Source organism: Ahaetulla prasina, chromosome 2 (assembly GCF_028640845.1).
Source record: "Ahaetulla prasina isolate Xishuangbanna chromosome 2, ASM2864084v1, whole genome shotgun sequence".
NCBI classification, from domain to species: Eukaryota; Metazoa; Chordata; class Lepidosauria; order Squamata; family Colubridae; genus Ahaetulla; species Ahaetulla prasina.
The window spans coordinates 137,670,232-137,695,780 of record NC_080540.1 but is presented as its reverse complement, the minus strand read 5'-3'; the positions used below and the strand labels follow the sequence as shown (position 1 = coordinate 137,695,780).

Here is a 25,549-nt window from a genome sequence, read left to right as displayed (position 1 = left end):
ATAGGTTGTGGCTGTGACTATAAATTATGTCTGCATATTCCCAAGATCCACGACATATACCAACTTGCTCCACTAATTTTTTTTAATTTCTTTATTTGAATTGATAAGCCACCCAACCCCAATTCCAATTTTAATGGAAGGTATACGCCATACCCTTATCACCCTGCATCAGGAATTAAGAGTTATACATGGATTATTTCAAACCTTAATTTCACATGATCAACATGAAGGCACGAGGGTCTTATAACATTGTTCATCTGGGAAAGTTAATTACCCTAGAAATGAAGTACAGGCAGCACAAACACACCAGAAGACCACCACTGCCCAGGAGAAACCTCTTTTAATCTTCAAGTCCTAACAAAGAGATTCTTGAAGAGCATAAACTGATCAAGTAACACTATCTAAAGCAACTTTCCCAACCTGACGCTTCCCTCTAGCACTGGGATTACAATTTCCAAAACTCTCAGCCACATAATTCAGTTGAATTGCTCAGATGCATCCTCAGCTATGTTAATGCTTTGCCAACTCTTACATATAGTACAGTAACAATTTCCCATTTATTTCATGCTCCTGGATCTGTTTAAGAAAAATTATTTAAATAGTTCAAATAGGAAGATGTACCAATTAGGGTGGGGAGAAGGGTATCAAAAATCATGAATTTTAAAAGTGACTGATCAACCTTCCCTCGGAAAAACATTTGCAGGTGGACCCTCTCCCTCATTGTTATTGCAAGTCTTCATCCTACCTTTGAATGAAAGAAAAAAGGCAATACCAGGCTCCATTTTCTGGCATCTCCTATGTAAGATGTTCCCACAAACCATCCCATTTTCATATAGCATTAGGCCCTAAAAAAAACACCCTGAGGTAATCTGAGCCTCAGCTAGCCCTGTTCTACTTTCTGATTCTACTGGATAGTCCATCTTGCAAGAGCCAATGTTTGTTTGGAAATCTTTGTATCTTTTGTCTCTCATTCCGTCAAGGAGCTGAAAGCCCTGCCACCCCTCAGCTCCGTTTGGCAAGCTAGAGTTCCTATTTGCCTCGAATCATCTAGTTTCTCAGCCTTAGTCACTTTTAAGATGTGTGGATTTCAACTTGCCACGCGTGAGAAAAACAGATCTAAATAATTCCAGAGCAAAGGGTGCACTGCTGAAAATACTACGTAAGAAAGGAACTGGTCTGAGAGAGGAGCAAAGAAAGGAGCTAAAAATCAATCTTCCTCCTTAAAGAAAAAAATAATAATTTGGCAAAGTTTGACTTTTTAAAAATGCATACACAACACATACACAACAATTTTTCAAAGCAGTACAGTGTGGCTGAGAATCTTCATTATATTTATGAGAACAGAGACCACAAAGTAAATGAGTAAACAACTGGAAAAATGATTTTCAAGAAAGAACTGTAATAGAAGAAAGATGCAATAATAAAAAAAAAGCAATTGTAGCACATGTGATCAAAAACAAGGCCAGTGAGCTTCATCTTTTAAATAATTTTCCATAGGATTGTGGCCTTATCTGAACTATCAGAGTTAGAGATTTTCTGTAACTAGTTTTTAGCTAAATTTCTTTATATAAAAATATAGATTTTGAGATATTTATATCTGTGCATCATAAGCCACGGGGAAATATACAGGTCGTGATGGAAATGCTCACTAACAGAAAATCTCCAAGTTTTCATGGGAGACTTAAACAGGATCTACATAGCATGCTAAGCCACAGTTTAACTTGGATTTATTGAATAAACTACAATGATTGGGTTCACTCAACACATTAAGCCAGACAATACAATTCTGGGCTTAAGTGTATCACAGAAACCAGTCGATGTTTTTTAGAAATTGAGAACAGAGAGCACAGAAACTATGATCACATTTGAACTTGAATGATTTTAATGATAAGATTGGTAAATTTATATTCGAGGCAGCTGTGACTGCTTTTTAAAGCCATTGGGGAAAAAACAAAGCAGATGCAAATGACTTCAGGTTGCACAAAGGATCAGATGAGGGTGGCTGTTTAATATTTGGCCAAAGTTCACACCAAAAGCTTTGCCACTTTTAGAGGAAAAAATACCATTATTATCATTTCTTTCTGGGAACAAAAAGCAGCAGCTCGATATAGATTTTGTATAGTCAGCTGGGGGTTACTATTATGTAGAATAAGGCAGAGGTTTGCATCCAGCATAATTCATTAGGGTTTGTTCAATAAGAATTTAAAAGGAAGAATGGGTAAATGGCATAGAAACTGAACACAGCTCTTAAAAATTGACTGCTAATTTGCCTCTATCACTCCATATTTGAAGTCAAATGTATTTTAGGAAGTGGGTTTTGCCAGACTCTGGCGCTATAATTGGAATTCAAACAGTAAGAGCACTCCAAATGGTGGGGAAGTCCAGTTCCATTGTGATAACTATTGTTTCCTAGAACTACTTGCTAATTTTGGATTACATAAATACAAGGAGCCAGCTGATCTGTCTTTGTTACATCTTACCAGACTTTGAGAGCCAATAGGACAGAAGTAAGAAAAAAAAGCTTATTTGTGACTGAATTAACATCTACTTTAGAAGGCAAGTGCATCTTTAAAAAAAATAAAACAAAAGAAACAAAAAACCAGGAATACAGTATCCGCTTAGTTATAGAACAAAGGATCTTTCAAACAGCATGGACCCAATACTAAGGCAGAGGTCAGGCTGTCTAAACTAACTTATTTTGGCAGCAGAAGACACACCTGCACCAGTCAAGATGTGTCAGTAAGAAGACACAGCAAGGGGAGTTTGGGCATTGTAGGACTAAACTAGCTTTTTAATGGTCCCTCCTTGGTCTATTTAAAGCCATAGAGAAATGAAACAAATGATCAAGCAACAGATGGTGCTAGTTGCACACAGAAAATATTCCTTTCCTGCATAACATTCCCCAACCATCCTAATATGCTGGAAAAGGTTTGCACAATAACTTGGCCATCAATGGGCCTTGCCGCTTAAGGATCATCACAGACAAGCAGGATAGATGTAGGACCATTAGGAGAGAAAAGACCATTAATAAAAATTAAAGTGTCAAATTGAGACAATTGCTTTGAGGAGCCCAGCTCTTCTAAACATTGATTCAGTAAAACTTTTACTTTTATCCAGCAAAAGTCCAACGCAAAGTAAGGAGGGAGCTACCAGGAAGCGCTTCGGAAGATTCAAGTCCATGTCAGTTCCAAATGTTGAGTGAGCAGAACTCGGGACGTGCATTTCATCGGATGGCCTTAGGTAGCCCCAAAGCTTCCCTTGACAGCTCTGAAGTCCTGTTCAAATCCATAGGTTTTGATAAAAGATGAAAAAGGATTTCCAGGAGAAATTTTAACTGACAAACATAGGAGACTGAAAAACTGCAAGGTTCATCTATCTCCGTGGCTATTCTTAAAAACGTTTATGAGTGTTGCATATAGCTGCAAAAGCAAAGAAGGCAGGGCCTGCTATCTAGGTCTCCACCCAATATAGCAGCGTAGCATCCCTTTCAAAACCCATTGTTCTCCAAGGGTCAAGTTTCTCTTCTATTTCTAATGAGCAAAAGGAAAAAGCACACCTGCATGCCACTTAAATGCCATTTAACTACCAAAAGCAGAGTTGGAGACAAAGACATGTAAACTGTACAAGGACCCCACAGAAATACAACACAGGTGAAAGGTGAAATCAAAAGGTGCAAGGTACCCGCCGTAACCCAACATTTCTGGATCAGCTGATGAGAGGAGCTGAACGATCATTTGTCACCGTTGGTTTGAGCTGGACGTTGGCAAAAGGATTCCTGTAGAGAGAAAGCAAGGCATAGTTTTAGCCAGAACTGTTTCAGGACATAAGTGGTCTGTATTGACAAAGACAACAAAACAAAGTGGAATGCAGGGATGACGCAAACACCAAACAAAGATAACTACAAACATAGTCCCCACCACAGCCAAAGAAACATCATGTCTTCACAAAACAAGCAACACTATGAATCTTTAAACAATGGCTTCCTGGAAAATGTCTTTGGCCTAAATGCCAAGTTTCAGTGACAAACTATCTCGATGTTTCCTTTCTCCAGCCAAACTGAAATGCATGGAAGACTATCCAGGACATGGATGGATGAATAGACATTGCTTTGTGTCATGCGGAAAGCAACACATACACACAGCTGTAAATAGATGTTGTCCACCCTTCCCTGATCACTCACCCACAAATATGTTGGACTACAATCACCATTAGCCCAAACAAGTTAGAGCAATATGCATTGCAGCCAAACACGCTGGGAGGCATTGGCCTCTGGTCAAGTGATGGGATTGGAACATAGGTCACAGTTGCCATGGGCATGACACCAGAATATTCCCTCCTCTTATTGAAACAAAGAAAGTAAGCTGCTTTCTCAGAAAAGTTATCTTGGCAGGAAGAGAATGTAACTCTCCTTTAGGGGAAGGTCGACTTTTCCTGACCATACCTCATTCCCTGTTGCTCTCATCACACGATCTCCACTGTGACTCTAATCAGTATGAATTTCTTCTCGGAGAATTTGGGTATCACCATGTCATGCTCCACATTCTTGAAGTGTAGGAGAGTTTTACCAGCTCTGGACTATAAAAATCTGCTTGCCTGTAGAGTAGGACTAGTTAGATGATCAGCTACTAAGACTCTTGGAAGAAATGTTCATGCCAGTGGCAGCATGCCCCAGATCAAGGAAACACGAACAGCTTACAACCCATGAAGTTTGGAACAAAAACACAAAAACAGCTAAAGAACGTAGAGTATGTACCTTCAAGACATAGGCTGGTATAAAGATTCTTCTGATCAAAATATGCATGTTCATGTCAATCTTATTTTAATGGATTCCTTTCTCAAAAAAAAAGAAAAAAGAAAAATGAAAGAAAGAAAAGTGCTCTTCTATTTTAAGATGGGCAACGTAAGAAAAATTCATCTACAGTTCTTCTGATAATTACTGAGCATGGATACATATGTAGTCAAAGTAGCATCACTCATGACCAGAAGAAAGGTGGAAAGGATTTGTGGAAACACTCCACAAACGCTCCATGTCCAATAGCAACAGAAAAATCCTGGAACTCCATTTCCACATATCTTCATGAGGACAGAATACACCAGTGGATAGGAATAATTCTTCTGCTGACTGGCAGAAGAAAGGAGGAATGGAATAGCTCATCTGGAAAGAAGTCTTAGGTGGTTGACTTAGCTGGCTGCAGTCAGGAATTTATTTACTTATTTTTTCAATCAATCAATAAGCATAGCCATCCATCTCAAGCCAGTGACTCTTGGGGGGTGGTGTGAGCAATCATAAAAGTATTCCAGAAAGTATTCTGTTGCAGCTCCAGCTTGTTCTTCCATAAATTCAAGCCATATGCTAGTAGAGTTCCACCTTCCAATCAGAATTCTAGGTCTTCTTCCGATTGATCAACCTTCATGTAAAGGAGGAGGAACCTGTAATTTATTCCAGGTCTCCTGAGCAATCAAGCTATTATTATTCTCCCCACCACCACAGCAAAATGTCACCTGTTATTGATAGATAGATATATCTATATTGCTCCCACATACAAAGAAAGCACTGCTTCCTCCAGAACATCAGGCAGCTATTCAGGGCAAGCTGCTGCTCTCCCAATCTTTGTTAAGAAGTAACTGTTGTGGGTCTACTTTACTCTCAGGGTGGGCAGGCAGTTCCACCATGGACAAATCTCGAACCAGGCTAAGGTTACAGAGTGATGTGGGGGAGGCACTTCCAGCCAATTACAGATTCCATTTCTGATCTTTCCTGGCTAAGAGAGGCTGGAGGAGGCGTTCAATCAGCTGTTCCCCAAGAAGCAACAATTTGCAGAGTGTTGCTCAGCTGCAGAGAAATTGTGTTTGAAGACTGTCCAGACTGATTGGCCTTTGGCCAAAGAGAACAGATTTCAGATCCTACAGTCTTCTCTCTTAAAATAACAAGCAGCCTACTTTCTCTTTAAGAGACACAGCTTATCCGAGGAATAGCCAATGCACTATACACACAAGCAATTTGCCTCTTTGTAATTTCTGCTCTTTTGGGCCACACAGATTTTCTTCTCTAAAGACATGAGCAGCGGGAATACTGCATAAAGCACCTTAAAAAAAGAGGGATTTTTTTTTTATGGATTCCTTTCCGTCCATATTTGCCAACTCAATGATAGGGATTTGAAGACTGTTTCTGGGGACATTAGATGGACCCTCTTCAGAATCATTCACCAAGGCAAGATTTATACTGTACCCCTATTTGTGAAAGCTACAAGCTATATGTACAGCAAGGCTGCCAAACTCACAGCCCATGGGTCACGATACGTCACGTGGCGACGCTGTGACGCCACAAGTTTCACACCCCTGATGTACAGCATGGGTGGAATGTTCCTAAAACAATCGAAGCATTTTGTTTTGGTGGTAGCATTGTTTCATTTGATTTTCTTTATTTTTTGCTCTGTTTTGTGGGGTCTACAGAATGTCAGGTTTTCTTTGGTCTAATATATTCGTGACAAGAAAAAACGTCTGTGCAATCCTGTACGTGTCCACTTTAAAAAAATTCCACTGAGTTGAATTAGGCTTAATCCCGTGTAGATGTAAGATGGATGTTTGCCATAAAAATAGGCAAAAGGCATTTTCCACCCAGCAAGATCAACCTGAAGCCAATAGAAAGGAGCTTGTTTGTGTGTTCAAAGAAAACAGGTGGCCCACAATTATTTGCAGAGGAAAAAGAAGCTCAGGGGATTCGTAATGTAGAATACAAATGAATGCTTAGTGTAGCAGTTATATAGTCACGGTGAGGAACTGAATTACAATTCCTAGCAGCTCCTGCCCATATGGCCAATAAACTGGGATCCTGGGAGATATAATTCAGAAACATCTGGAAACTCTAGTTTCCCCATTCCTGGCAACTGATGCTTGGTGCATGAAATGAGCAATTTTTTACTGGAAGGCCAGGGGGTATTGCTTTGTCTAATGCTGTTGGGGATTTTAAAACCGGTAGTGCATTATCTTTGTTTAAACCAATTGTAGGCACTAAAAGGCACAGGGCGCCTACCTAGGTACCTGCCATACTCCCTGACTTACCTTTAATTTTAAAAATTAAATAGGAAGATGGCAAAGAAGATAATATCTCTAATTTCCAAGGATGTCTCTAAAGACCAACAAAAAAATGTACACTAAGGCAGGGGTCTGCAAATTTGGCTCTGTTAAGACTTGTGGACTTCAACTCCCAGAGTTCCTCAGCCAGCAAAGCTCTGGGAGTTGAAGTCCACAAGTCTTAACAGAGCCAAGTTTGCAGACCCCTGCACTAGGGTAATACAGCGCATCCAGCAAGAAGCAAGAAGTTTCCCAGTTCGTCACACCCACCACAACAGACCATTCACCTGATGGTAGTCCTTTAAGTGTGCCCTTGAATTTCAACGTGCCTATCTGCTAAAGAAACAAAAAACACCACCTATTTCTGGCCTAAACATTTCATATATTTCTTCTAAATGCAAGCCTGCTGATGGCATCCTCCTTTTGCCAAGACTGTCTAAAGAAGCAGCCTACATTTTTTATAAGTTTCATAAAGCATGATTCCATGAGATAAAGAGAAAATTCAGCCCACATATGTGCTCTTTTCTGGAGGGTCACCAGGTCCACGATGATCCAAGTCTGGGCCTGTTTGTTCTAAATCATCAGCAGAGAAACAGAAAACAAAAAAATAACCTGGCTCCCTCCTTGGTTCAATTGATGTCCGGAGATTTAGCATCTTAATTCTCACAAGAACTGAACTTTATCAGGTGCTAAAGGGAACTTAAAAATGAGGCATCTCATTCACAGATCTTCCAATTTCAAACTCAATGTCTACCAGTGCTGTCTCAATAGTAAAATTTCTATGATGGGGGAAGGAGTTGGGTGGGATGGAAAAATGTTCAAGGCTAAGCTAAATTACAGGAGAAACTGGCTGGCAGCATCTTCATGGCTCGACTCTTCTCAGCAGAGATTCTAAGAAAACCATGATATCCTTTTAAAAAAATCCATGGGCAAGAGTGTAAGGAGGCCCTTTATTTATGAAAGATGGTAGTCTTCTTCACTGCCCTCCAGTGTATGCCTAAGATGGCGATACAATGGAAGCAGCCTGCAGTATGCTTAGCACTGTTGCATCTAAAGCAAGGCTGGGTATTCAGTAACCCTCATGCATGTCCTCAAATCTCTCCAGATTTAGGAGCACTGACTTTCCCACCAGGTTTGAGTAGGAAACCAAAGGGGGAAAAAACTTCTGAAATCTACTGAACTTACACGCTATTATTATTATTATTTTTTTAAAAAAATGTTCTCCACACAAGATGCAGAAGAAGAAAAAACCCTATTTATTCCGATGACATCTTCATATCCATTAACCGCTGTGTTTCCTGTAGTTCTTGGCTGATGAAAAGATAATGTAAAAAGGGAGGGAAAGCAGCTTATATCCCATTAAAATTTATCTCAATGAAGGAAAATGGAGCCCGGAGCCAAAAAAAGAAACAGGGATTCAATTCCACTTTTGGCTGCTCTCAGAGGCCCATTTTTCTGACCGCCTGCTGTGTTGCTCCCAGGTTACCAAATATGCTTCACTGGGAGCTGCATTTTTCCCACATTACCTCTGGGTACAGAAAACTTAGAAAATACAGTTCTTTCGTCAGGTTTTTGATTTGTTAATTGAGCTTAGCATCCATTTTAATATGGGTTTATATTATGTTAATTTATGTTTGAAATTGGTTTTATTTGCCTTTTAACATTCAACACTATTTGCTAGAATAAAAAGCAGAGGGTCCTCTTTATCATTTTGGCATCTGGCTAGGCCCTATGATGCCAAAATGCTAATCACCTCTTGTGATGTCATGAGACAATTTCTGCAATGCAAGTACCAAAGGGATGTAGTTTGCTTTAGGGCATTCTCAAGACAGGTGATACCACTTTTCCCTCCTTCTCCAGATGCTCATGAAAAAAAATGCTGGCGTATAAACCAATTGATTAAATAATGGTCATAGAAGAACATCAATCCTGCCCAGATCAGTAATCTTTTATTAATAAAACAACCATGGACAGCAACTCCCTGAAGCAAGGTTTTATAATGTTGTATTAAGATCTGGGTTCGATTTAGATTCAGTTGAAAGTATTTATCTGAACAAAATGGTACTTTCTTTGCACAAAACTGGACAGCATTTCTAAATAAGTGTTTTCATTCGGCAGAATCAAGCACCTGTGGGAAAAAGCTCTAGAAACCAGGAACTACTGGGTAACTGGCAAGAGAAAATATTTCCTCTTATGCTTGTAGGAAGAGAAAGTGTTATTTTGAGAATGTTTGCTAATCCCACAGTAACTGGTCCCTGGTTTGCTTTGCAATGTAATGTTTCTACGCACCAATGCAATGGCTAAATATTAACTCCAAGATATGAACAGATAGCACGTGGGGTATGCACACAATCATTATTCACATGCCTTCTTTTAAAGAGGCCACAGCTGATGAACCAACGTGTGCTGTAATCTGGAGGGATCTATAAGCATTTTATGCTATTCCTAAACTTATTGCATGCCGTCCCAACTCAGGTTGGCTGCAGTTACCCAGACTTGGCTGGTCTCCAAAGAGGCTAAAAGTATCCTCAACCCAGATTAATATTTGGATAGGAAACTATCAGGAGACCTCCCATTGTACAATGGGAAGGTTTTTTACAAAAAAATACCGGAAGAAGGTATTGTAAATTACTTACTTGTATCACTGTCAAGAAAAAGATAAGGGTCTTCTCAGGTGGACTGCAGAAACAGTAGCCCAACCTCTCTTTAGTGAAAGAGAAGTTGGGTTTGCTGTGCAGACATAAGTAGAGCAGCACCAGTGGTGCGTTTCAAATTTTTTTATTACTGGTTCTTTGGGTGTGGCTTGGTGGGCGTGGCTTGGTGGGCCTGGCAGGGGAAGGATATTGTAAAATTTCCATTCCCACCCCACTCCAGGGGAAGGATACTGCAAAAGCCCTATTTCCTCCTGATCAGCTGGGGCTTGGGAGGCAGAGAATGGATGGGGGCAGGGCCAGTTAGAATTTTTACTACCGGTTCTCTGAACTACTCCAAATTTCTGCTACCGGTTCTCCAGAACTGGTCAGAACCTGCTGAAACCCACCTCTGAGCAACACCCACACAGCCCCACCCAGCCTTTTGGGCACCAGGGACTGGTTCCATGGAGAGAGGTTGTTCCAGGGACTTGAAGGACTGGGTTTTTTTGTGCTGCCTTCATCCCATAGATGGGGCTTTGCTTGTTTGTGTGGCCTGGTTTCTGCCATGCTGAAGACTAGTGCCAGTCCATGGACTGGGGGTTGGGGACCTCTGAAGTACAGCATCATTTCTCTTTTGGACCCATTTGCAACTGGTACGGCTCTTTAAAAAGGCCTGCTCAGTTCACAGCAGCAAAATTAATTATTCTATTTTTTTAAAGCACGGGGAATTAATAATTCCTACATAATTAATGCAGAAACTTAAAGTGACCCCTTCTCCCCACAAGGGATGCTAAAATAGATTCTTGAAGCTGAAAGGGAACAGAGAGAGAAAGTATTGAAAATTGTTCACACTGTGACTCACCAAGGAATAGTTAACTATTTTTGTAAACGCAAATGGGACGGAAGGGGAAATGTGAGAGAGCCTGACAGAATTTTTTTTAAAAAAAAAATTGTATCGCTGCTGAGCAGAGATGGAAGCCAAGATGGGGGAGGGAGAGCCATATCTACTTTATTATTCCCACAACCCTTTAGTCCTAACCTGCGTTTCCTTCCATTTGTCCTAGGGCTTGCATAAAAGTAGCTGTTTGCCAGCATAATTTCCACACAAGGCTAAAATTGCAGAGGGATGAAGGGCCTTCTTTTAAAAATGAAGCATTCCTTTTTATTATTTTATTTTATTTTATTTTATTTTATTTTATTTTATTTTATTTTATTTTTTTATTTTATTTTATTTTATTTTATTGTCTCACATAGACTTGTTCCTAAGAATAATGAGCCAAAAAAAAAAGACTGAAAACATAAACAATTTAGAAGAAAAATTAGCTCATTACCTTCTTGGCACTCTCCTGCATTCCCTCACATACAATGGGAGCTTTTATGTGGGCACACACACAAACACACCCAAAAGCCATTTGATAATCCCAGGTTTACATTCCTATCCCTGACAAAGGTGGCAATGGGCAATCTGCAGGTACAGCTCACAATCAGACACCCACAACTGCAGCTGTATTGTCCTAGGTCTAGGACAAAGTCCTGGCATAAAAGACATGAAATCAAACAGAACCACTCGGAAGAGAAAGAAAACCAATGAGCCCAAACCCAGTGTATTTGTCAACAATATTACAGTAATCGAGCGAAAGCTTCAAAATGCTCGCTGGAAACCAGAAACCCCAGTGCCCAGATTTAAAAGCTCGGTGAAAATTCAAACCCGGGAGCAATGTAGCCAAAAGAAAAGGTTGGAGGAAAAAAAAGAAGAACCAAGGAAGGGAGGATTTTAAGGTTGGCGGATATAAGTGTGGATTGCAAAGAGAGATTTACTCCCAAGATCAGAGGAGCAAAAGGAACCATTTCCAGTAGCCAAAGAAAGGTGATGAAATTCCAACACCCATGGTGATGCAAGCAAATTGAGCCACGCTCAGAACTGACCAGTTATCTGCAGAGAATGGAACCCTTCAGCGGACTGTCTGCAACTGTTCAACCAGGCTAAGTTTTCTATGCCCTCCATCTCCATCTGTGGTTCCATTCGCGCCAGCATTTAAGAAGTCAGTCCAGAGCATTCTTAGGAGTGAAGTGTGGGGCAGAGGGAGAGCAGTGGGCACGTGGAAAAAAAGACGGTAAACTTACAACTACTGTATACACAGTCAGGGATACATCTCAAAACCTGGCCACTTCAACATCCGGGCTGTAATGGAAAAATAGAGAGGCTGTTTGTAGACCAGTATGTGGCAAAGACGTATAAGTCCATTCTAATGGAGAGGGGACAAGAGTGGAGCCTTCACTGATCAGGCCCCTTAAAAATACAATATCCAGTGGAGAGATGTTTCTTGATTAGATATCAGCTAGTATAGTATACCCTTTATTGTCATTGTACATCATGTATACAACAAAATTGGTTAGTTCGGACCCAAGAGGCAAGAGAGTTCACTTTTTTCACCTTTGGCAAATTTAATTCTTTGCCCCCCAAATCAGTGGCAAGAGAATTAAAGGGAAGGAGGAAATGGACTTTGTTTTCTTCTCAATTGCCTCAGGTTTAAAAAGAGATCACTATGGCCTGGCTTTCTGCTAGAGAAGATATTTCACTTAACACATTTCCCCACAAATGTAAAACTTTTCAGATATATTCTTTCAAAAAGCAGCCACCTTTTTCCTGGGTCTTTGTAACTTTCCAGGTACAGGTAGTCCTCGACTTATGACCAAAATATCTGTTGCTAATGGAGACATTTGTTAAGTGAATTTTGCCCCATTTTACGACCTTTCTTGCCACAGCTGTAAATCACCACAATTGTTAAAAGAGTAGCATGGTTAACTGAATCTGGCTCCCCCACTGATTTTGTTTGTCAGAAGGTCACAAAAGGTGATAACATGAGATGCTTTTTTTCAAGAGGCAACTGGACTTTCTTTTTTTTTCTTTCAAGACGATTCGCTTCTCATCCAAGAAAGTTCTTCAGCTCATAGCACTTAGACTTATATACCACTTCATAGTGCTTTATAGCCCTTTCTAAATGGTTTACAGAGTCAGCATATTGCCCCCAACAATCTGGGTCCTCATTTTACTGACTTCGGAAGGATGGAAGGCTGAGTCAACCTTGAGCCCTGTGAGGATCAAACTCCAGACTTCGGGCAGAGTTAGCCTGCAATATGGCATTCTAACCACTGTGCCACCATGGCTCTAAACAATCTAAGTGTGAGCGTATAATCTGCCAAGGATAAAGTCAGCTAAATAAATAGACCTTTAAAATTTTTTGAAGAAAATTACCCAAGCCCAACTCAATGGAGGAAGTAAAACTTTTATTCAAATATCATAGTACAGGGCACATTTCTTTTCAGCTTGATTTTGTTTTTGTTGGGTTTTTTTTTTGTTTTTGCTTCTTAGCTTTTTTTTTAAAAAAAGAAAAAAGAACACAATTCCCCTCCCCACCAGCACTTTTACAGTGTTCACACAGTACTTGTGCATTGTCTGTTTTGTTTTGTTGTCTGTATTCTACAGAGTATTCTTGATGTAAACGTTGTTTGAGCAAAGCTATGACAATGAGGATCTTACTACATATGCCCCAAGTCTATTATATAAAACAAAAGCTTTGTTATATATGTAGAGATAGAACTTTCGTATATACAATTAGTCAAGGTAATATTGCCAGCTGCTTCGATACAGACCAAATATTTTGACTGTTTTTCACTTAACTCACATTGGCATCACCCAAGGGCATCGGCAAGTGTGGTTTTAAAAAAAGTCAATATGGTAGTTAAGACAGTATAGTCAAAGCCTGGCCTCTTTTTAAATGTGTGTTATATAAAACACAGGTGGAGTTTTGATTGCACCATTGTGGGTCACCATCTTGACTTCTTTGGACCATATCCTGCAGTCACCCTTGGGTCATAACAGGAATACAGCTTCACACTGTAGACTGTAACTCATGATTTCCCAACTTTGGTCACTTTAAGACCTGTGGACTTCAGCTCCCAGAATTCCCCAGCTGCTGCTGGCTGGAGAATTCTGGGAGTTGAAGTCCACACATCTTAAAGTGGCCAAGGTTGGGAAACCCTGTTGTAGTCCAAAGCTGAAAGCCTTTAGTCTTTATCATAGCTCATGTGTCTGACTTCCTGGAATGCAGTCCCAGTCAGTAGCCATTAGTTTCAATCCTGCTTTTTTTGCCCCTGAAATTAGTTAAGACAGGGGTCTTCAACCTTGGTCCCTTTAAGACTTGTGGACTTCAACTCCCAAAGCTGGCTGAGGGACTCTGGGAGTTGAAGTCCGCAAGTCTTAAAGGGACCAAGGTTGGAGACCCCTGAGTTAAGACACATAAAGAAGACTGAAGGGTTTTTTTTTTCTACGGAAGGAAAGCAGCTGAAATTTCAGCAAAAAAGAAAAAAAATCTCCATGTTCAGAACTGGAACTTCAAAACATAGGCAGTTTGGCCCTCCCTGTCTCTACCAAGAAGACAAAAAAAAAACCCCTCCAGTTTTATAAAGAGAAAGTCTTTGGATTGATCTGGCAATCTGCATAATACAAAGAAGAGGCCTTTCCCCTTCCTTTTACTCCACTGCTCTTTTTAGCATAACTGTGAGGTAACAAATACCTTCCTACAAAATATATATCATAATAGAATAGAATAATAATATAATATGCTCGTGTCTGTCATATATATAAAACAAAATACTTTACAAAATGGAGACTGGGTTGGTGCTCAGTTTAACAGTCCGATTCTTGCCAAAACCAACACAGTAATACCGGAGCAGCCCAACGCCCCTTTTCTTTTGACACAGAGAATTTATTTTGTGATAAAAGTTGCAAAAAAAGGATAGTTGAAGTAACAGTACGTACACCATATGCCATGCATATTTTGTTTCCAGATTGTTGGTTTAAAACGGAAAAAAAAAGAGAGGAGAGGTTGGGAATCTTGCACTTATTTTGTTATAAATGTGCAGCTTGCATTAACCTCTCTGAAAAAAGAGAATGCAATAAGAAAAGTAAAATAATTTATAAAAGAAAGAGAGGGGGGGAGGGGGAAGAGATGCACCTCTTTATCTAGTTTATTTTATCTCAATCGCATCCATTAGTGGCTGTGAAAACTAACATTCCTTATCTGGACATTTCCCTTCTTCAAAATGGGTGGTTGCAAATACCAGGGGGTGGGGGAAGGAGCAGCTCCAAGAGTTCCTCAAAGAGTGGTCCTCAGGGTCCCAGGGATGAGAGGAGAAGCTGGCACTGTTGCTTTGAAAAGAGGACAGGCAGGAGGAAAAATGTGCATCTCAGTAGAAAGAAGGAAATGAAGGGGACAGAGAAGCAAAACAAGGAAGTCTTCCAAGCAGCAGCTGCCATTTCTAGTCAAGATTCCTTCTCTCACACTGTAGATACCAACGTGCCACTGCCGCTGTGGAACAGAAAGAAAAAGCACACAATTCGGCCCAAACTCACTTCACCAGAAAGAGAGAGAGAGACAGAGACAGAGAAATAATAACCAAGAGTAGATGGAGGAGCACTGAGCAAGTAAGCTGCAATGCATTGATATTGGAATTAGGGAGTAAGGGTAGAGAGAGGGTGGACAGGGAGCAATGAGTAGACTATTTGCAGCTTCATTGGCACTCAGAAAGGGCAGCTGCTCTTGGGGTCCATCTAGTAGCAGAACCCACTACATTAGAAGTGGTTGCCATACTCAGAAAGCAAAAGGAAAAGAAGATTAGGTTGCTGCTCTGTGACAGCTACGTAGCTTCTAATTGCTTGGATGTGGATTCTGCATTCACTCTAACAGGCATTTCCATCATGGTGTCTCAGTTTGAAGGCCACAGGAAAAAAAAGTGTAATCTAACAAATATGTAACTAAAGATGCAAGAAGAGCAAAATGGGGAATCTACTATTCATTCCTGCTTCAAACAAACCGTAGTCTGTTTAACTGGGATTATTGCATTTAAAACTGAAGTTGTGTCCCAGCGAACAAATGACTCACGAATGCACTGCAGAAAAGGGAGACATGTTGTGTGGTACACGTTCAGTTAATTCAATCCACCAACCATGTCTGCTGAGCATGCCTTCGGCCCTGCATGAGTTGCAATGCAATGTAAAGAATAGTCGTATTTTCCTGTCACTGCACACAGCAGGGGGAACTCTGTGGTAATCAACAGAGTGGCATTCAATAAAGCTCATCTTCCTTTTTAGTCTGACTAATAGGAAGAATGAAAAAGGATACTTTATGGAATGATGACATGCAAGAAGTCTGGGCATGAGGAAAAAAATGCAAACAAGAATGACTGCTGCAAAAAACGTAGAGAAACGGATATCGTACAATGTACAGAGTTAAAAAAGATGATTACAAAGAAGAGAGCAAGGAAAAAATGTAACAGAGAAAATGCAAAGCAATTTTGACGGGAATCAAAATTGTTTTGGAAGTGGGTGAAAAGGAGCCTCCAATAGTGTAAATAAAATAATTAATGAATGGTTCGACATTTAGTAGGGAGTAAGACGTGAATGCATGCTGTGTCCTTAGTTGTTTAATGTATTTATGAATAAATATATAAGGAACTAGACATTCTGTCACCCACTGAGTCATCGTTTCAGAGATATTTCCTTACCTAAACAGAGAAACAGAATAACTATAGGTGGGCAAAAAAACAAGAATGATTTCTTTTATCTTCCTTCCCTCCCTCCCTCCTTTCTTCCTAGAATTCCTGCCAGCTTCCTCATTTGCTTTGCTTGTGGGAAGTTTCCAGGGAGTGAGTCAGTGGGCAAACTGGCAGGGACTTGCAAGTTCAGGTTAGCAGGTAAGTAAGTGGCTGTTGCCAGGTAGGAAAGGGAATACAGGAGTGTGGAAGAGGAGTGGTGTGGATTAGGAAGGACATGTGGGATTGTGCAGGAGGTGCATTGGTTGGGTGTGCAAGGGTGTGGTGCGTGTTGGGAAGGGAACATGGAGGTGAGTGAGAGGTGCCATGTGGATTGGGGCGGGCACATAGGAATGCAGCAGAAGTCAGGAAGACAGCATGAGGAGGTGCAGATGGTCATAGTGGCACAAACACAGAGGGGCCGGGAAGGTTGGATGTGTGGGGGAGACTTAAACTGAACAACCTGCAACCTTTCCTGCTGGCCTCTCCACCGTCTTGTGGGAAGCCGTCAGGAAGTGTTGGAAATGAAGATCATGTGACTGAGGCCGAGTGTGGCAGTGGAGTGGCGCTATACTTGCAACAGCACAACTGCACTGAAGTGACCACACCTTTCCCAAATTTCATTCCCAAGGGAGTAACTAGTCCTGGCATTCTATACGTTAGCCCATTTGAGTGCCTGGGTTCAATAACTGTTGCCCTATGACTGCACTGTTTTGCTCAGTTCATGACAATGACAAAGACAGATGCATATGGTTACATTAGAAGACTTGCTGATTGAAGATGTGGGCACATCCTAGGTTTGCAGAAGATGCTATTATGCTATTGGCTAAGGAGCCAAACGATATGCTAGTGAACTGAAACACATTATATGATGCCACAAGCATACAAGTACTAATAAAGGAAAATATTTGTAGTTCATGGTTGAAATGAAGGGTCCTTTGGTGTTCTCTGAGCTTGGTTGTTTTCTTGGTTTCATCACCCAAACTAGGTAATATCATAATTAGTGCTAGTCTGGGTAACATCATCACTAGCACTGATGATGTTCTCCAGTTCAGGTAATGAAACCTCTGGAAGGGAACAACCAAGCTCTGAGAACAGCAAGGACCCCTCAGGTATACAAGTCTGAGAATTAATGTATCGAAGATCAATGTAATTTTCTTTGACATGGAAGATGGAGTGAATGAATTCAATTTATTCATAAATAACAACACACACACACACCAGGAAAAATAGATGAATTTGTGCATCTTGGCAGAATGTTTATTAAAGATGAGAAAATGGATGAGGAAATTTTCAGTTGTGCAAATTTTGATAAAAGAAAACTAATGGTTAATATTTAATCTGTCTTGAGGAATGAAACATGTGTTTCTGTGGGAATTTCTTTCATTCAAGCTTCTGCCAGGCTATGTGACCAATCTGGAAAGTTAAGCCAAGATTGGACCTGGGAGGTTGGACTTTAATGGGAAAAATTGCAGAGCTGCATGGTAGACTAAGAAGAGTAAAAAAATAATAATTCAATTTCTGTATAATTTTCAGGATTCTATTTAGGGGAGATCAGTGACACCACCAGAAATTGCATTTGATGTCACTTTTAAAAGTTTGCCCAAACTTTAGCTTCTCATATTGTAATGAACTCTGTAGATCCATAATGGATTTGAAAACGAAGTATCTTACCTGCTTGAGGGTCTTGCCCCATAGTCATCCAGTCCCTGCAGAAAAAAAAACAAGGTGGGGGGGATATCAGCTATGGAACCATAATGCATTTGCCACAAAGATAGCAATGGAAGTTATGCATCTGCCTTGTCCCAACAGCCTCCCAAGGCATAGTCAAAGTACTTGGTCTCAAAAGTACGACAAAAGACATTGCCCCCAAAATAAATAAATTTATGTTTGTTTCACCAGAGATCTTTTATGGCAGATCTGCGAGATTAAAAATAGTCTCCAACGTAAAGACATGCAGTGCAGGGATGCTAAAAAGGGACTGTGAAAAATGCTATGCATGCTTCAAAAACACGCTGTGGTGAACACAGCTTGATAGCATTTCAGTTCCTGATGGAGGAAGGCCCCAGATGCTGCATCCTCCATCTCTTTTGCACGTCATCTTCTCTTCAGAGAGAGGTGGAAGAGATGAAGTCAAAGCAGCCATGCACAGCGAAATGCAGCCTGCTACTTTCATTGCTGCTCTCTGATGCATCCAGAGAAAAGAAGAAAATAAATAAATAAAAGTGCTTATTTTTCCCTTTTTTGGTGAAGTCTAATCATACAGCTACTGTAGATGGAGTGAAACATACAGTATTTAAGTCCTACTATGTTGTATGACAGAGTATAGGTAGTCCTTGACATATGACCACAACTGAGCCCAAAATTTCTGCTGCTAAGCAAGACAGTTGTTAAGTGAGTTTTGCCCCATGTTAAGACCTCTCTTGCCACAGTGGTTAAGTTGTTAAGTTAGTAACATGGTTGTTAAGCAAATCTGGCTTCCCCATTGACTTTGCTTGTTGCAAAAGATGATCAAATGACCTCGGGACACTGCAACGGTCGCAATTTTTTTTTGTTTTTTTGTTTACATTTATACCCCGCCCTTCTCCGAAGACTCAGGGCGGCTTACAGTGTATAGGGCAATAGTCTCATTCTATTTGTATATTTTTACAAAGTCAACTTATTGCCCCCCCAACAATCTGGGCCCTCATTTTACCTACCTTATAAAGGATGGAAGGCTGAGTCAACCTTGGGCCGGGCTTGAACCTGCAGTAATTGCAGGCTTTTGTGTTCTTAATAACAGGCCTTACCAGCCTGAGCTATCTGGCCCAAGAATTTGCCAAATTTCGATCATGTGACCATGGGGAAGCTGCAACGATTGTAATTTGGAAAACTGGTCATAAGTCCCTTTTTTCAGTGCCATTGTAACTTTGAGTGGTCACTAAATAAATGGTTGTATATCGAGTACTACCCGTACTAAATTGTGAGCCTTTGAACATGGTTGACCTATAAAAATCTAATAAATAAATAAATAAATAAAAAACCTACAACTCCTATCAGTCACAGCCAGCGTCATCCAGTGATGAAAATGTTGGGGAACTGAAGATCAAGTAATATCAGAAGTGCCACCAGTTCCCAATTCTTGATGTAAAAGGAATCATAATCTTGGATAGTTCTAGGGATAGTTCTAGGATAGTTCTTGGATAGTTCTAGGGATTTTCCGCCAGCCTGAACTAATATACCTTTACTCCTGTTCAGACTTATGAAGATATTTGGCTCAACTACAGTACTTGTAATCAGTTTTCACCTGATTACGGCAATAAATATTCTAGACACTGTTAGAATATTCTAAAATGTTAGATCAGATGTCAGCTGTTCAGGCAGCCTGTAGTTGAAATGGAAGGACTATACTCAAATATATTCAAAAAGTACCATGGTAGCCTCTTAATTGGTATATGTGTGCATTAACGATAAGTCACAGTCTTCTTTTGCTTGGCTCTGACATGTGTCTAGCCAGAGAAAAAGGGGCTTCTGAATGAAAATCCCTGACTTGAGCATCAAAGCTCGCCATTAAAGAAACCCAACGTCTTTCTAGCCAAAGCCACTATTATTCTGCAACTTATCTCTTCACAGCACACTCTGACAAAGATACTGAATTCTAAAGACCCCGAGAAAAGTATGGACTCTTGTGCTTAGAAAGTCTCTGGTAGCGTAACCTCTTTACAGCCAAAAATAGTGCCTTCTCATTCTAATGCTAAGTATTCTTGGGCTGGTACCATTCTTCTCAGTTTGCTACCCTCGATAGGAGAGAAACGTTTTAATGTGGTTTTACAACAACATTAAATTCAAAGTGATTTACCTCCCACCCTCCTCCTTTGCTTACTGATGTGTACAATCTGTTTCCGTGTCCCTCAGCTTATTTTCCTTGTCTCCATCCACCCATTAGCTGGTGTTAATCTTCTCAAACCTCTAGAGACGCTACATGGAAGGTCCAAGGGAGAGGGGATGGGGGAAAAATAAGCATTGTGGGCCTAAAAGCCATTGAATTCTGCAGCTACATACATGTAGAACAGCCATATGTTACCAGTTGGGTATTTACATTGCCCTTTCCTGCCAGTCTTTCTGCCTTACCCATCACTAATATGCCAATCAGTTAATTCTTTACCTCTACCCATGCTTGCTTTTTTGACAGCTGTTTACATTTGTTTTTTAAGAAGCCTTTCATCTAGCCCAGCTTCTTGAGTTTGAGGAAGATGGGGAGCCAAGATACACGTGTTAGGTAAGCCACAAAGATGCTTGAGGCAGAAAACAGGCTTTTGAAACCCCAATGGAAACATTGCGTTCTTGGGACTTACGGCTGTTGACCTAGAATAAGGCTGGTAGGAGGCAGGTGACACTGGGAAGAGGCCACGGGAATATTCATTAATTGCACAACCGTAGGGCATAAGGTACTCCTATAAATAATGAATACAAGCAACTGTTGGCAAGATAAGCCTCACCTGCTTGTATGAATACCTGTGTTACGAAACAGAAATTTTTAGGAAGGTTCACTTCAGCAATGGTGCAACTGGATCTACTTTTAGCAACGCAGCCTCCTACCTACCCACAATGTACACACCGCATCTTTGAGTTTTGGCCCAAGTTTCCTTCTGGTGATCAGCTTCAAAAGATAATGGCAACAGTAATGTCATTTGATTGTTGGGTTGCGTGTGGAAGATAACTTTGCAGATTTAGCACAAAGAAGGCCGAATAACTGCTACATCAAAGGAAGTGGCTTACTCACTTCCCGATCTAGCTTTCAACATTGCAGAAGAATTTTCCAAACAATTAGAGGGAGGCAACAGAAAGAGTTATCAGGGTTATACCAATGGCATTATTAAGAAATAGTACCACAAGGACCTGACCAATTCAAATAGATATGAAGTCTAACAATAAGGGGGTGGGTGGATTTGGAAATCTTGTTGCTCATTGCCCAAAGAACATTTCACAGAATCATCACAAGGCTTCCCTTATTATTCTTTACTGTACTTTTCCCTACAGGGGAAAATAATGAGTTCAGACCAGGGGTGAAATCCAGCAGGTTCTGACAGGTTCTGGAGAACCGTAGCAGAAATTTTGAGCGGTTCAGAGAACCGCTAGCGGAAATTTTCAGTAGTTCAGAGAACCAGCAAATACCACCTCAGGCTGGCCCCAGAGTGGGGAGGGAATGGAGATTTTGCAGTACCCGTCCCCTGCCACACCCACCAAGCCACGCCCACCAAGCAACACCACACCACCCACCAAGCAACACCCACAGAACCGGTAGTAAAAAAAATTGGATTTTACCACTGCTTCAGATGGATATTGCAAGTTGGCTTAGTTGAAAACAAGAGCCGGTAGTCCATCGGTGGGCTAATTTCAAGTTTGTTCCATTCAAACCACAGTTCACATGGACTAGCTTTACTCAGACATTGGTCTGAGCCATGTTTATGGCTCTGTGAACCATTAGTCTGTGAACCAGATTTCTATGGCTTGTTACTCAAATCATAGTTAAAATAAAGCGTGACTCAGCTAGAACGCTCTCATTTCGTTGTACCAGCTGTAGAAAAAGTTGCAGTGCCATTTCCTCCTTTACTCTTCATAATCAGAGCAGCTATATTTAAATGATCTCAAACCCATTTCATTCTCACCGACCCATACAACCATTTGATTTAAGCCATTTTTTGATGGTCAATGACCATTTCAAAAGTTTAGTACAAATAAAGATTAAACCGTACCCAACCAAAAGTACAAGACATGTACCACTGACACCCACAGAATGCTGGTTCTCTGAAAATCCACCTTCCCTCTCCACTTGACGGAGACTTAGAATCTACCTCTGGCAGAGCCCCTCCTGATTGGTGTATTCACTCACAATGGTTACGCCCCCTCTCCTCTAAGTTGAAAAGGTGTCTCACCTGGGGGAATGCTGGCGCCGCCACGCTGTACGGCCTCTGTTTGAAGGTGCTGACATTTGGTGTCTGGAAAGTTCGGGAGGACATGCTGTAGTCGGGAGGGGGGATATCATCTTTGTCCAACAGGTTGCCTGTACTACTGCTTTTCCCCTGGCTGAGGACATAAAGACATTTAGTCAGCATCTCCTCTGTGGCAGAATTTTGCAAACAGGGTACACTTTATAAGCCATTAAGACTTGCCTCATTCCTTGCACGCAGACAAAATTAGGATTCTTCAGATTCTCTTCCTCCCACACGTCTTTCCCTATGGGAACCTGCTCAGAATCACTAAGGGAACATCCTCCTCCTGTCACCACCAAGGCCTGGAAGCCTTCCCATCCGGGGCCATATGCGTTCATTATGTTCAACGTATGAAACACTGTTGTAGGACTTTTCCCCCACCAAATATATTCACACTGGCTTGCCCCAGATCATACATGCATGCATACACACATATATGTATCTCTGTGTGCACAAATACATGGACAAATGTGTACACCCACGCAAAGAGGCCCCATGTATTTTCACAGCAAAGCCTGAAATCTTAGTTTGAGAAACATGAAGCCAGCCTAATAAAATTCCTAATGAAAGATAAGCCAGAAGGGGGCAATGCAGGACAGATCCCACTTCTGGCTAAATAAACACAGGGCTAGTCTATTTGAGTATAAACATTATTCAAATGTCAGATGATTGCACTGCATCCATGAAAAGAACTTTCTTACCTCATATGTAATCTATCACTCCCATCACTGTCCAACACACGTGTGTAGGAGAAAGGAAACCAGCCTCTCCTACAAGACAAGTAGGGGGGAAAAAGAGAAAAAGATCCATGTTTTTTCCCCCCGTGAAGGGGATACTGAAGAAGGAATATTGATCCATCAGAATTTCAGTATTCTGTAGCCAAAGTAGAGATGCCTATAGCCCACTTCTCTCAATACAGTGTAGAAATCTCCAGGATGTATAAGCCTCAAAGCCTAGCTATGCAGTCAAAATGAATCAATCTTCTCTGTGTTCCGACTACAGTATAACCTCAGTTTGGACTATTGACAGCAGAAACAGAAAACAGAATGTGTCAGAGAAAGAAAGGCACAACAGATACTCTCCCGTCAGCCCTAAGCCTAAAGAGGACCAAGTGAGACCCAATGAAATCCAGTTCCTTATTTGTTTCATCTGGTTACTTGTTAGGAAATGTCTCCTTCGTTCTAGGTGGCTTCTCTCCTTGATTAATTTCCATCCATTGTTTCTTGTTTTGCCTTCTGGTGCTTTGGAAAATAGTTTGACCCTCTCTTCTTCGTGGCAACCCCTCTAATATTGAAAAATTGTTATCATGTCATTCTTAGTCCTTCTTTTCACTAGACTAGATAAACCCAATTCCTGAAACTGTTCTTCATATGTTTTAGTCTACAGCTCCCTAATTATCTTTGTTACTCTTTTTTCAACTCTTTCCAGAGTTTCTACATCTTATTTATAATATGGAGACCAAATCTGGATGCAGTATTCTAAGGGTGGTCTTACTAAGGCTTTATATATTATTTTCAATTATTTAATAGACTGAATCTTGCCAGACTAAAGCTATAAACTTCTAACCTAATAGATATACCCTGGTGTTCATCCAGGGTACACCTGAAAATCTTCCTACTTACCTGCCTCCCCTCTCCCTCCCCCGTGCAATCTCTTGTTTTAGGCCCCTCTCTGGAACGTGCTGCCTCCTCCCTGGGAAGCCACAGTGCTCTTGCGGACATGCCCTTTCCTCCAGCTGCATGTTTCATCTCATATCTGTACTATTCAAAAGCCCTACTCATTGAACTAGCTTTTGAGAACCCACAAAGCTTTCCGCAAGCATTCCATTTTCCATGGGAAGAATCCAAAATGCCTCTTAATTTTTAATCCTAGTCTTGAATAAATGAAATATCCTCCGGTTGAAAGAAAAATTAAAAAAAAACCAATAAAGAAATTGTCACTTTAAAATGCTTACTAAGTTATTTACTCTCCATTCTATGACATGACACAGTTTATGAGGCAGTAGTATGGTTGGGGTCATCCTTTCTTCCTATAATTCTTTTTATCTCCAGCAGCTTCAGGAAGAATGGTGATGATGTAAGGGAGGCCTGGGGATGAATTGCTTGCCTGCTTCTTTCAAAAAGCAGGGAACTGTGGACAGCTTTTTCGAAACAGACCTTCCATATGCATGAACTGCACCAGTGCTGCCGTCTCTCTGTGCCCTTGACTCTGTCAGTCATGGAAGGTCTTTGGCGGGCAGGTAAGCAATTTGCTCCCAGATCAGCTGCTCTTTCAGAAGATAGTCACTTCCCAGTGGTGGGAATTCTTGCAGGATCCAATCTGGGTCGGTCACCGGGACCAGAGATTTTGTCTTCCAAGCTTTCAGACTTGCACTGGAGCCCATCTTCAAGGAATTTCTCTGCCTAGGCTGGAGAGAAATTCCCTGAAGATGGGCTCCAGACTGAATCTGAAAGCTCAGAAGACAAAACCTCTGGTCCTGGTGACCGACCCAGATTGGATCCTGCAACATTATCCTGGGACACGTATATTCGTCTTCATTCATGTGAGAATTCTTGCCTCATCTTGCCTTCCTTGGATTCCTCCTACTCCTCCCAAAGGCAGGGAGCCATTCCACCTTGCTATCCTTCCCCATCCTGCCAACGTGACAGCTTTGCTGCTTCAGTGCAGTAAGTTTGCTTTTTTTTTTTTCCTTGCCAGAAAACAAATGTAGGGAAGCAAAGGCAAGGAGGGAGGCTGCGGGGAATAAGACACCAGATGAACACCCGTTTTTGAACTCCCCTCCCACTGGCCAGCTGGGTAGAAGCGCCAGCAAGCTTCATGGCAGCCAAGAAGTATGATCGCAACTGAGAATTTGGGGAGTGAAAGCACTAGCAATGTAGAAGTCTCTTCAGACAGATTTATAAGGAACTGAATGTATACTTCACCTATTAATTGCTTTAAAAATGTTCAAAATGTCACATTACTGAATGTTGATGGTTTGCCATCAGCAGAGTGAACTTCAGCAGAGTGGCTTTGGGAATGTGCAACAGGTTGATGGTGCCAAAAAGGGCTGGAGGCATATTCAGTATGCGTGTTACAGTAAGAAGGGGACATTCTAACAGGAGGTAGTATTTGAATACAGGTAGTCCTCGACTTGCAACAGTTCATTTAGTGACCATTCAAAGTTACAATGGCACTGAAAAAGTGGCTATGGGCGTTTTTCACATTTACGACCTTTGCAGCATTCCTCATGGTCACGTGATCAAAATTCAGATGCTTGGCAACTCACTCATGTTT

General features: G+C 41.0%; 1 protein-coding gene across 2 annotated transcripts in view; it reads right to left on the bottom strand.

Annotated features, from left to right (window-relative positions):
• Nucleotides 1-73: 73 nt before the first annotated feature.
• Nucleotides 74-25,549, bottom strand: part of BAIAP2 (BAR/IMD domain containing adaptor protein 2) — a 190,646-nt gene continuing 165,170 nt past the window's right edge. The window contains exons 11-15 of one of the 2 annotated variants that reach the window (XM_058170713.1): nt 22,975-23,043; nt 22,217-22,367; nt 17,976-18,010; nt 11,832-11,889; nt 74-3,775 (exon numbers count right to left, since the gene is read on the bottom strand). In XM_058170713.1, coding sequence (XP_058026696.1) covers nt 11,862-11,889; nt 17,976-18,010; nt 22,217-22,367; nt 22,975-23,043 — 283 coding nt within the window. In that variant the 3' untranslated portion in view covers nt 74-3,775; nt 11,832-11,861. The remainder of the gene's footprint in view (nt 3,776-11,831; nt 11,890-17,975; nt 18,011-22,216; nt 22,368-22,974; nt 23,044-25,549) is intronic. The other variant, XM_058170712.1, reaches the window with a different exon arrangement.